This window comes from Rhinichthys klamathensis, unplaced genomic scaffold (assembly GCF_029890125.1).
Source record: "Rhinichthys klamathensis goyatoka isolate OS25496 unplaced genomic scaffold, OSU_Roscu_1.1 h1tg000078l_1, whole genome shotgun sequence".
NCBI lineage: Eukaryota > Metazoa > Chordata > Actinopteri > Cypriniformes > Leuciscidae > Rhinichthys > Rhinichthys klamathensis.
The window spans coordinates 90,924-104,065 of record NW_026606620.1 but is presented as its reverse complement, the minus strand read 5'-3'; the positions used below and the strand labels follow the sequence as shown (position 1 = coordinate 104,065).

Genomic DNA, 13,142 nt, shown 5'->3' with positions numbered 1-13,142 from the left:
AAATGATCAAACACAGGAATGATCTGAAGTCGAGAATAATCAGTGGCATTAGTGACTAAACTTTGGATTTGCTTTGATCAACACTTTATAGTGGGTTGTAGCGGTTGCATGTTCAAAACCACATCGTGTGTGTCCCTCCAAAGGTTTAGTCAACATGCAGATGAAACTTCCTATGGTTATACAAATTCTTCTGTAGTTAGTTACGCAGTTTACATGTAGTTAAACTTAAGTTTAATTAACAGGGGATCTGCGAAGTTAGTCTTCAACGGTTAGCAAGGAGTATTCCTAAACCAGTGAAGATGAACTTCAGCTAATAAGAATTGCAAACACGGAAAGTGGATAATTAGAAACCCTAACTGGTGTTGAGGAAAGTATTCTAGAATACTTTGCCCTGTGGAACACAGGCGGTGATTAAGGGTTCAAGTAAATTATGCTAGCTGCTAACTGTGGAAGTTATTTCGCTTAGCCTATGCTGTGCGGTAGCTAGGTTAGCTTAGCCTAAGTTAGCTGGATGCTAGGCTAGATTTAGCTTAGCCACCCATGCTGGTTTGTTTACAAAAGTGACATTACGAGTTAACCCTTCCTGTGGCAAGTTGTTGTCATGGGAACCAGAGCATGTCAGAACAATTCAACAGTACTTGAAGAATGTCTGTACATTTTACATGAATCACACACGTTTTAACGGGTTAACAGGAGGCGCCTATACTTTGTTTTTCAAGAACTTGATGTTCCATTTAGTAAACTGCAGATGTGTTTTGGCATTTGCTAATTGTACTAATGCAACTTTGCTCTTTACTTTACATGACTTATTCTATTTGTTTACAAAGTAAGGAAATGGAATTGCTGCAAGTCAACGCTTGTCTAAGCGCATGTAGTTACGTCCCTTCTCGTGCATAAATGCTGATTTTTCAGCACGTGACTTGGTTTGATCGCTTAGTAGCTTTCTGCTTGTAGATGCAGCCAAAATTTAGGTGAATTACATCAATCTAGCAACAAATTTTTTTTTCTTTTTTTTTTCTCTGAGGGCCTTTACATCGTAGAAAGGGGAGCATCACCCGGGTCTACATAGATAACCCTGTTCTGAGTTTTCTTTGTCAGAAACAGGTTTTAGTCATACCGCGATTTGGATTTCCTTTTAACCAAAGCGGAATGGATATCGGTACAGATTACAAGCTGCTGAGATGATACCCTTTTCACACAGACTTACGCTTTAATGCTGAAGTTACTGATACCAGTTGAGAATCTAAGGCTCTTTTACTTGAAGTAGAGATGTCAATTCCAGCTATTGTTTTATCGGCATTTAGACAAGCCAGCGATCGAAACACGTATTGCACGTTTTGTTTTAGTTGGATCGCGATGATCAAGTGCACGCCCGTGGGTTAACGGTAGTTTAGAACTCAGGTGATTTTACTACACTCTGGCGTCAAGGTGACGTATACCCTATTTGGGGCTGGTGTTCTATGTAACTCTTCACTGTCACGGAACCTAATGTTAAGCGGTGCCGATTTACTCAACATCTAGAAACCGTTTGTTTCAAAAGAGTCGTGCATAGTCTGTCGGCCGTTGAGGCTTACATGTCCGTCTAAGATTCCTTTAAATCAGTAAAATTCTAATTTTACAGACGCAGAGTCTTGCAACTCTTTGAGCACACTTTCATCTACTTTTAAAAGTTTTATGTCCGATGTTGATCAAGGACCTTTTAGCTGAGTCTTGCACGGTGTTCGTGCAGTGTGTCTTCTGGTTTTGCAGTTCAGGAATTTGGGGCTTTAGGAATTCTTACTGAGGGGACCTTCACGCATCGTTGAGTGGGCATTGCGTGGGGGCAGAAGAACTATGGTGGCTAACGGGTTTTGGAGGGAAAGTTTCTTGAAACTTGTGTCCTCAGTCACAGGTTCGTTGTAAGTTCCACAGCAAACTCGTTCGGAGCCGGTGGTGGTAGCACAGGTTCTTCTAGGTCTGTGCAGCTGGGTGTCTGTGACGTGTGTTCACCGGTTGGAGACTGCAGGTGAAAAATCAATGTCCTGTAGATTGTCAGAGATGTGTGGAAGGCGGGCTTTTTCACCCCCCTTTTCAGCTCTTGTGCGTTGGCTGAAATGTGCGGACCGGTCAGGGGAAACTTGTGGTGTGTGTTTCCCCTTTTCAGGTCATGCTGCAGTCTATAAGAGTGTGGCAACTCTGTGTGATCGGTGCCAAGTTCGTGTTCGAGATCTTGTCTCTGTTGAACGGGCTTGTGGATGGTCGCACGGGCCTCTTTTGAGTTTTTCGCAGGCCGTGCGCTTTCGAGTCTCTTTCAGTTCGGTCTCTGCTCTTTGCAAGAGGCTTCACTTTGTCGGAGTTTCTCGTCGAGTTCCTCTCTGGTTCTTTTCTCTGACTATTCGCTTCGGTCTGTGTCGATGTAGCCAGGGCAGTTTGAAGTCTTTCCACTTCCTTTTGTAGCTCGGGGTCGTTGTCATCCTCGGCGTTGCAACCTTGTGCTCCAGGGCGATGCGGCTCCTTTGTGGAGGCGTGCTTGCGCGGTGAGCTGGAAAGCGAGGTTTTGACGTGTTTGGCCCAGTCTTTGTCGTGGGAGCTTTGGCTGGGTTGGTGCGACATTAGCGTGTCCACGTCTGCGTCCAGCTGCTCTTTGCTCGGGCTCTGTCACTGGCGACCTTGGGCAGGAATGGAGGTGTCATGAATCTCAGCCATGTCTCCATGTTGTCCCAGCGGGTTGTGGGACTGTAGGACCGGAACATACTGGCTTCACTGTGGGCGAGAGGAACAACACACACAGAGAGACCAATGCAAGTTCGTCTATGTCTAACGAGCTATAATACCGGCTATGCCGTGTATGAAAATTTTGGTTAACTGATGCAGACAGTTAAATCATTCGGTGGGACAATTTAGGTGGGTCGGTATGGGCCTGAATAAAATTTAACAGGGCGGTAGCTTAGGGGTCACCTGTCTATGCTAACGGCTTGGTTTGTCAAACTATTATTCAGCGTTCCTTGTGGTCTCAGATAGGTTCTGTCTTCTAGGTGAACTGAAAGGAACAGAGCACAACAGAAAAGAGCAGTGGCAAGATAGCAAAGTTTGAAGTAACATGCAACCATTAAAGATGGAAAGTTCTGTAATGAAATGGCGTCAATAGTACACAGGAAGTGTTACAAGGGAAGAGGCCTAAGCCTGCGGTTTGTGGCTCGGAGAGGAGAAGGGAGCCACACGCTTCAATGACCGGGGGAATTCATAGATTCTGTGGCCAATACTAAGTGGATGGGTTTAATACCTTTTTCTAGTTTGCCTGGGGTGAAATGAGGTCATTCCGCTCGAAGTCAGTATCGTGGCTGGTCCTTCTGTCGCCCCAAACACTTGACAGCAGTGTCCCGGGCCTTTTGGTGCATCTGTACCTAGGTGCGCCCTCGCAAGCAACTTGACCTGGAACACAACCGGCGGTGCCGCATTGGTAATGTCGTGTTGCGGGCCGCACGAAGGGAAAGATACAGGAAAGTCCGAGACCCGTGCTCAGTCAGTGCTGGTGACGCAGATCAGACGAACCAGCCCGCCGGACCTCGAGCAGAGCTGACTGTCAAATCGCCACAGCCCGAGAGAGATTTCTACCTACGAACACAAAACAGGATGAAGAACAATTGAACCTCAACGTGAATTAAAGCTCTTTTATCTAAATCAAATTGAGTGTCTTTTTTTTTTTTTTTAGAAAAATCAAAGGCAACGGCTTTACTAAAATTATGGTAAAAACAAAGGGAATTATGACAATGTTAATTATCAGAATAACCTAGTCTCCCTTCGGAGGAGAGTTTTAGAGCCGCAGGAAGAGCACAGGAGGAAGCAGGCTGTAGTGGCGCGTTTGGGCCACAAAGGGGTTTGGGCCACTTCCTCTTAGTGGTCAAGCTGGCTGACAGAGAACTTGATTTAAATTGCATTCAAACTGGTTTAAATACGATTCAAATCAAGCGTATACATAGATGTTAAGTAACTTCTAGAACAGCAAGGAGACAGTTGTAATAAAATCAAATCAGAATTATTAAAAATAATTTGAAAAGGGAAATATAGAAAAAGCCATAAAACAATTCCCAACGGGCAATGAGACTTAATTCAAATTAACCTTGAAATCTGTTTGTTTCAAACCAAATTTGAATAAGTGTAGGAAATTAAGGGTTGGCCTTATATTTGATGATCACGACCACAGTGAGGTGTCAGTGGTAGTATCCAACATAAGATCAACTGGGAGAAAGCCATTTCAACACAGAGCGGTCATCAGAAACTGCTAAGACATAGTTTTGAATTTTTAAGTTCAAATGTGGTTTGAACCAAAATCCAAAACAAGTGCACACAGTCAAGGCAGGGAAAATCATGTTAGTGAACGAGGCTGTAAATTGCCATGCATTGAAAGTTAGACACACGAGTTCAAAATCTCACTGGTAAACTTTGAAGTTGTGGGAAGAGAAAATTGAAGAAAAGACGCTTTACCGCTAGTGTCCACACGATGGCGCTATTGCGCTCATGGAGGGCGTGGAGGCAATCTGATACTGGAAAACACTCAAGGGCGCACCCTAGCGTTTGGCAGTAGTATGGCAACCAGCCCGCTTTCGATTGTCTCGGGGGACATGCACTGTCTCATTTAAATCTCGACGGATTTCTTTCCGGTGCTATACTTATTTTAAACACATTGGCAGGTTTTCTTCGCTGCGTCGTGCAAAAGGAAACAGGAATTATTCATCTGTTTTTCAACTCCAAATAACATTTATCAAATGGCATTGATTAAAAATGTTTTCAGTTTTGGATTTTTCTATGCTATATTTCACACAAGTGCGTGGCAGGATTTCTTCGCTGCACTACACGTAAATTGTGGACAACAGGAATTAGGCATCTGTTTTTCGGATCCAAATAACATTTATCAAATAGCATTTTATGATTTAAAAATGTTTTCAGTGTTGGATTTTTTTTTTTTTTTCGGTGCTATGTTTTACAAGCACATCTAGCAGGATTCGTCGCTGCGTTGTGCGAGAGAAAACAGGAATTATTCATCTGTTTTTCGACTCCCATAACATATATCAAATAGCACCTATGATTAAATATGCTTTAGGTTTTTACAATTGAGTAGCTACGTCAATGTTTTAACCCGGAGTTTATCGTTAATGTAACGATTATAAAATAAGGCCTTTTTAAGAATAGTGAAAGAGCATCGATTCACTAAATCTTGTCTTCACCCTGACAGAAGAACATCGTTCGGACAGGGGAGTTTAACATTAAAAATGTCGTCGTTCAAAAGAGGTTTCTTCGTCTTTTGTGGGACAAATTTAATACTATGAACTGCAGTTTACTTTTAGCGATTAAAAGTGACTAAGATGTTTGAACATTTAGCAGCTTGTTAAATCAGATCGGGAGTTCGCAAGCGTTCACTCCGATGCGCACGTGTAATATTAAATATTACATAAACAATATTAAATAACAATATACACATAGATTGAAAACTGATTTTTGCTCAGAAACAAGTTTAAAGTGTACCCGCATTCTCCACCACTTTATGTAAGGATTCAGGGCGGATCTAATCCGTGGGGAATTTGCATATCATAATTAATAATTGGTAATTAATAATTATTCATACATGTTTGGATTAGATCTGTCTTACATGTTAATAAATCTCCCGATAAGGGAGGATCGGTCATTCTACCTGCATGCGTGCATGTGAATCCCGGAAATTAACCACAAGTTGCTTGCAGTTAATTACCCGGGCCATGTTTCACACACAGGTAAAATGAATTAGCTCAATTGTCAGGATAATATTTGTGGGATCCACAATATCATCTTACTTTATAGGATGTCAGGAAACGCAATTCTCTGGCCAGAAGAATTGGGTTTCCCGCCCATCAACACATAACGTTAACGTTACTCTTTAAAGTATCTGTAATTCATAAAGCTTGTAGCATTTAGACCTTTGGCACTTAAGTGACTTGAAATTGAGCAAAAAGACAGCACATCAATCTAATGAATATATAATTAATTTAATAGAGGCATGACTACTTATGTATTTACTACGGTTACATGGGATATATGTATTTACAAACACATAGACAACAATGAACGATATAATAAGACATCAATGAACGAGAAATGCATAAAGTTTGGACAATTGATAACTTACACGCGTGAGCGAGTAAGAGAGAGAGGAAAGGGGATGGGGAGAGAGAGAACAGAGAAATTGGGAGAATTTCATTGGCAGGAAGACATTCACCTCTCCGATTACAACACGGAACATCATCTTAAAACTTCTTAGAAGCTCTATAAAGAGATTTATACTTGCAATCAACTTATGTTATGGTTTCTCTCTGTGCCGAAACATTCCTGTACGGCCCTGTCTGGCCGCGTGAGCTGAGTCCTTTGGGTGTGAGGAAGCGTCACGTGGGCTGCTTGGCGCGCGTGTTGAACGGAGGTTTACAGTCTTTGTTGTAACATTTCCAAAGGGAAATAGTTCGGCTAAGTTCGTTTCACTTCGTGGAAGTGAACTGAGTCGGCTACGGAAAACAAAACTTTGACTAACAAAAAGGGAATAAAGATCTCTACGGGGAAATCACGCGGAGTTAACGTTGCATCTTTCCATGGCTTTGAAGAAGCGTGTGTGTCTCTCGGTCCGGCGCGTCACGTGGTCACGTGCGCGTGTTTCTCCTTCAAAGAGAGCGCGCGCTCGTTTAAAGGTCCCTGGTAGATGGATTTGCTGAAGAGATATGTCACGGTCACGGGGTTTCCTTTTCAATCGTCGATTGGAATTAAACACAGAGACTTATCTACAAATGAAAAACACAACTAAACTAGAAACAAATAAAATAAAGGCGAAGAGCTCGCCCGGAGGCGAGACGTTACATCATGACACGGGAGGAAGAGAGCGAGCGCAGGGGAGAAGCGTCATTTATCACACTATGAGAAATCCAGCCTCTTCCTGTTGGCTTGGCCAATTAGAGGGTTGGAAGTTTACAGGCGGGACTTTGGGTTTTATTTCTCTTTGTCTTGTCAGACTGCTTGTCTAATTAAATTATGACCTGTGTTAGGAAGGGTCATTTCTACTGCAGAGATGTGTTATGCACATAATCATACCTTTTACGGTGTGTTCATACATATATCTGGCTGAGTCAAGTCAAGGGCATTTTTACGATATCAAACACGACTGTTATAGGTAAACATTTACATTAAAAATACACCTAGGGTATTTATAATTCACTTTTAAGTTACGGACAAATTATAGTCATTACAATGTGACATGGGCAAATGGACACACATAAAAACACATCGAATATATCGGGTTAAATGTCTTTTAAAGAAAAGAAGTTTCTTTCTCTTTGAACATCAAATTCCAAGTCAGTCATACAAGTGTCTCGTAACAGGAAACCACGCTCTGTCCTGAGTGTGGGTGTCAGCTGTGGGGGAGGTGTGTGTGTGTGTGTGTGTGTGTGTGTGTGTGTTTGTGTGTGTTTTTTCAAGTTCCAGGCCTTTTGGGGCTAAAGGCTTTGGGATTTTAGCACGAAGGTATTTAGTTATTCAGATTCACCCTGGCCCAGTCCTTACAATTTATTTTATTTATTTATTCATAAACCTGTCGACGATAGAAGTTACAGCGTCGGAGAACAGGCCAGAATGTGATAGCGGAGCGTTCAGCAGAAAATATTTGTCTTCCCTTTTTTATACCAGACAAATAAAGCCACTGATGTCTCTAAACCATCATAACTGCTACAATAAGCTATGGTACGTTTAGTGCCATTATACGCCTGTAAAATCGTCTTAGAGTACAGGTGAAAAAGAGTTTTTTTTTTTTTTTTTATCTCTTTATTTGTAAGATTCGGGAAAAACAGTTAGCCCGGCGCTGAGGTTGTGACCTGTGCTGCAGGAAACGCTCATCAAGCTTGCTTTCACTTGCGTTCCTTGCTCATCATGTGACCAGCTAATGTTAAGTCTGGCCACAGCACGAGTCACAACCTCTACCAGCTCCTATAGCTTTGGCCGTGAACTGGCGCGCTCAAATCACGGTCATCCGCATCAATACTGAGCACATCCACTTCCTCGGAAGCAGAGAGCTCAAGCATTGGGACCTGATCGTGGGCAGGAGAAGCCGCGATGCGGGTTCTTGTACCACTCTCAGGGGCTACGGGATCCTCAGACGAAGAATGAGAAAGTGCCGCAGCAGTCTCATTCTCATCTGTAAGATCCCGCTGCGAACCCCGTGATCTCAATCGTCGCGCCGCCTCAACGGACGCGGGACCAGAACTGTGGGGAACGCGAGCCTGACCGTGCTCATCAAAGCACGCCAGCCGGGAGCGCAGCACTCTAATAGGAAGTGCTTCACAGTCTGCACAAACAGCTCCCTCAAGAGCTGCTTGTGCATGCTATGCTCCCAAACAATTCACACACAAAATGTGTGTCCCCACCCGTAATAAAACGAGGGCAAGGATGCACACATCTTTTAAATTGTTCGCTGGCCATTCTGATCAACTGATTGACAAACAACACCAAATAAGACAGACAGTTTCAACACAGAGCGCTTGCTGAAGAGCGAAAGCTAGTGTGTGTTGTGACAGTGTCACTTTTATACTTCCGGGTATGCCGTCACATGTTACGTCACGACGCAACACCAATCAGGATTGGATTAGTTTCATTCATACTTCAGAGGCGCACGCTTAGGGAGCGTCCCCAAAGTGTCGTTTTTCGACGCAGTGTAGAGTTCCCTCGAAAGGGAACTGATATTTAGACCGAGATTTGTATTACATCTATATTCATTATAGTCGAATCTAGAATCGAATCGAACTGTGAGCTTGTGAATCGAAATCGAATCGAATTTGAACATCTGAATCGATACCCAGCCCTAGATGTTACATACATGTAGGTGGAATATTCCAGGCATTCTAGAACCAAATGTAATCAAACGTCATGCAAATCCTTCCTGTGTTATTCAAAAAATCAGAATAAGTGCCTGTTATTGATTCCCAGCACTTAATAGCCCTAAACAGGACTGTTCTCACTCCCTCTCATTCTCTTTTCCCTCTTCATCCCTCTACGCTTTTTCCATCCTGTTCACTACCCTCTTTTTACAACTAAATATAATTTCCCAGAGGATAGTGGGTCACCGGCAGGCCAGCTCATATTTGAGATGTGAGAAAGATCCTGTGTTGAAGGTTCCAGACCCTCTCTTTCTTTCTCTAAACCCACAGCCAGACCCCAGTGGTGTGTGGAGGGGCCACAGAGAGACAAAGTCCTCGTATCGTAGTTTTAATGCCTTTGACCCGGCTCTTAGACCGATGCTGTGCTTAAACCTGCTTCTGTGATCAGAGGCCAGTATCCTCCTGCCCCCCCCAGTAAAACCTTCAGCAGGAGTTATACGGTGTGATATACCGCTGAGATATTTCACTTCCAGCAAACCTGTCTCTTTCCACACACATTCACTTCCAGCAAACTCACACACCAGAACATCTCCATGACACACACACACAGACACGTTTCATCTTGACACTCGTGCCCTTTGCCTTTATGTTTTAGTTCCTGCTGTCACAGGTGCTGTAGACATTGCAAAACCGCCCTATTTCCTCTAATTCCTGACACGGTTCTGCAGGGTACGATTTATAGTCATACTCCAAATTTAAATTCCAAATCTAAAGAGTTGTTTTGTGCAATCTATTGCATTTCCTTGAAGCATCTTTTAGATGGCAGATAGATTAGCATAAGTCAATGCGGCGGTAAGCAGTTTGTGTGTGTTTTACTGGGATTCGGTATGCTTTGAAGCTTTCTTTCCCTCCTCTCCGTACTGCACAGCTGCATTGATTTAGTACAGCAGGAGAAATCAGCAGCCTCAAAAACACAGATAACAGAAAAAAATGAAAGGGAGAGAAAGAATAGGCAGATAGGAACGGAAGGAAGGGAGGCGAATGGATGGAGAAACTGATATCGGAGAAAGAAAATTGAGTGCAAGGGCCAAAAAGAAATATTAGCATGACTAAAGCTGGTGGAGATGATTGATTTGTGAATAAATTGTTATTCTAAAATAACATTTCTTTTATATTAGTTACTTGACTAAAACGGAATCTGTGAAAATTCATCTGACATAATCAAGGTCTTATTTTGAATGACAGCATCAAATTTGTACATCCAAATTTATACGACCAATAAAACTAAAATCGGCTTGATTTATACAATTAAATCAAACAGATTGTGATATTAGAAGGGCCACACTAACTTTTTTTAAAACTTATCTGCGCAGATTAATTCGGTTCAAGCCGGCACCAATATACACATGGATACAGGACATCTTATCATTTTGTTTTTACATTGGCTATTTTGCAAGTTGAATGACCCATTTTTTGTTAATAACTTCCAGCATCTCTGTATAAGAATATGATGTGACATGCATGAGCAAATTACATTTGTATGCATATTCCTATAAAATCCGGCCAGACAGCTCTACAATATATGTTTATCATGTTTGGGTAAAGACATGGTTTGAACAATGAATTTTTTTTGCACTCTATCATTATATATATATATTTATTTATTTTTAATCATTTTTTGAATCAGTTCACTGAGTCCTATTTAAATGCACTGAATACAGAGCACTTTGTATGTCAGAGGTGACCAGAAAGATAGACACCTAGCATATAGATCAGTCCAATAGATTACGCAAACATGAAAGTAGACTTCTCTACCCCTCTTTTTCTTCTGATTTTCTCTCTCGTTAGCATTAACATGTGGTCAGCTTGTCTAATACGACTCTAATGACCAATCAGATGGTATAATGTGAGGTCAGCAGGAAGTGGAGCGCAGAGGTTAAAGACTGATCTCTGACCTTGAGGGAGTCTTGTTGGGGGTTCCTGGGCAGAATGATTTATGTGAATAAACCCAGAAAGTGACACATAAATTCACTGTTTGGCTGTGATTCATTTGGTGTGTTTTCAAGAACGTATATCGATATATGGTTGACTTTTAGGAAAGAGTCCTAATAATTGTGTTTGTTGCAGATCAAACCAGACGAGCGTGTGCTGATAACCGAGAGAGGTTTGCTGATTCGTTGGCTCCAGCGTAGCGATGCAGGTTCCTACTTCTGCACCTCCCAGGAGCACAGCTTCACCCGTAACCTCCTCCACCTCTCTCTGCACGTCCTGGACCCCGGACAGCTCAACGGACACCAACCTGCTATACGGGACTCATCAGAAAACCCTTCCGTGACCGAACCCCGCCAGCGCTATAAGGACTATTTGCGCATGTTGAGCGGCCCTGCACACTCTCTAGACGAGTACTGTGAAACAGTCTGGCACAAAGAGAAGAAGCAAAAACAGAAGGGCAAATGGAAGCATGTCCAAGAGCTCCGCAAGAGCAGGAACCGACGCCACCACTAGGGGTGCCAATGATGCGTGGATTCGAGTGTGAGGTTAGAAGGGTCACAGTGCCCTGGGAGCCACTGGATGTGGATTAAATGAACTCAAACAATCTCAAAACCAAATACAAATACAGAAATGAACTATCTCCTGACCAGTCTGCTTATGCAAAGCAAAAAGTCCCCCAGAAACATCAATCTTACCATTAAACATTAATCTTGTTTTCATTGTAACTGATGCCTCAGATATGACCCACTGATTCTTTACCATTTAGAAATACCAAAATACCTATATGTGACCAGTCATCTTGGCTGATCTTTAAGGCAAGACACTACAGGCAACTTTTTTTCAGGCACTGGTCAATTTTGATATTTTGGGCTATTTTTCTTCCATAAGTAATCTTCTTTCAGACTAGTAGAAAGAAAATATAAAAATGCATTTTTTTAAATAAGTTTTTTTTATGCAGTGAGCCAAAAATCTCAACTTTGTACATTTAAGTGTAAATGTAAGTACTAATCATGAACCAAACTTTCCAATTTTATCTCTATCTATATTCAGAAGACTTTTACAGTGGGGTTTGTTTATATTGCATTCACCTGATTTATATATTTTATTACTATTTTTTTTTTCTGGCTGTTGACGGTATTTTCTGATTTATGGAGTGATAAGAGATATCTAAAAACCCCTATGTACAACGGTTAATTTTAATATGTAAATGAACTTTGAACCTGGCTTTATCCTAATTATTATAAAAATTATTGCATAATTAATTAGACAATACATCATTTCCATATAAAAACAAAATTTTTGAAAAACTTGTAATACAAAACAATTGTCTCCATGTACTTTAATTAATCAACTGGGGAAGTACGGTGTTATTTATTAGTTAAAAATGTTATACTTTTTTTTACCTGTAGTGTCTCGCTTTAATACTATTTAATACTATGTCAGAATCAATGGGGCAATGTATTGTATGCTAAAATCATATAGCTATAAACCTATAAACGATGCTCTACACCAGGATTGTTCAGTCTACAAATGTCTGGATTAATGTTTTTAAAAACATGACACCAGTTCATTGCGCTTTAATTTTAACCAAGAATAAAAATGCATTCATGTTGAATGTATGTAAATATTTATATTATTTGTACATGAGATTGTGCATGCTTTAGCAATATTTACATAGAATTCTCTTTTGAGATTACAGTTTTAACCAAGCATTTAAATTTCACTGAGTAAAATACATTATTTTTGTATTTTTGCAATTTGTCTTATAGTGGGTCATTTGTTTATGGCATATGACATTATTTAAAATGACCATGGTGTTGAAATAAACTCTTTTTTAATTTCTACTTAACTGTGCAATGGAGAAAAGACAATGACTTTATTATTTAAAGAGATAGTTCACAGAAAATGTTTAATTCTGTCTTCTTCTCTTCACGTTGCTCATAGTCAAACTATGTATGATTTATTTTTTCTTCATGTGAAAACAAAGGGAGATTTTGCAGAATATCCAGGCTGCTTTTTCCATACAATGCCAGTTTATGGTGACCACGGTCAAGCTCCAAAAAGACAAAAAAGTGTCATAAAGGGGGTCTATAAGACCCAGTAATATGCACTATATTCCAAGTCTTCTGATTTGAAATGAAAGAGCACATGAGAAGAGTATGGTGATTAAATGACAGAATTAATTTTTTGGTAAACGATCCCTTCAAGTAATCATTGATGTACTAAGAAACAAAAATATAATAATTTGCAATGGCATGTATATAATTCTGTATTTTATATTTCAATACA

The 13,142-nt window shown here is 41.0% G+C and overlaps 1 protein-coding gene across 1 annotated transcript in view; it reads left to right on the top strand.

Moving 5' to 3' along the window:
- sema3d (sema domain, immunoglobulin domain (Ig), short basic domain, secreted, (semaphorin) 3D) overlaps positions 1-11,604 on the top strand; it is a 65,147-nt gene extending 53,543 nt beyond the window's left edge. The window contains exon 18 of the mRNA XM_056251164.1: positions 10,989-11,604. Within this exon, the coding sequence (XP_056107139.1) occupies positions 10,989-11,366 (378 nt within the window). The 3' untranslated portion in view covers positions 11,367-11,604. The remainder of the gene's footprint in view (positions 1-10,988) is intronic.
- Positions 11,605-13,142: the final 1,538 nt, after the last annotated feature.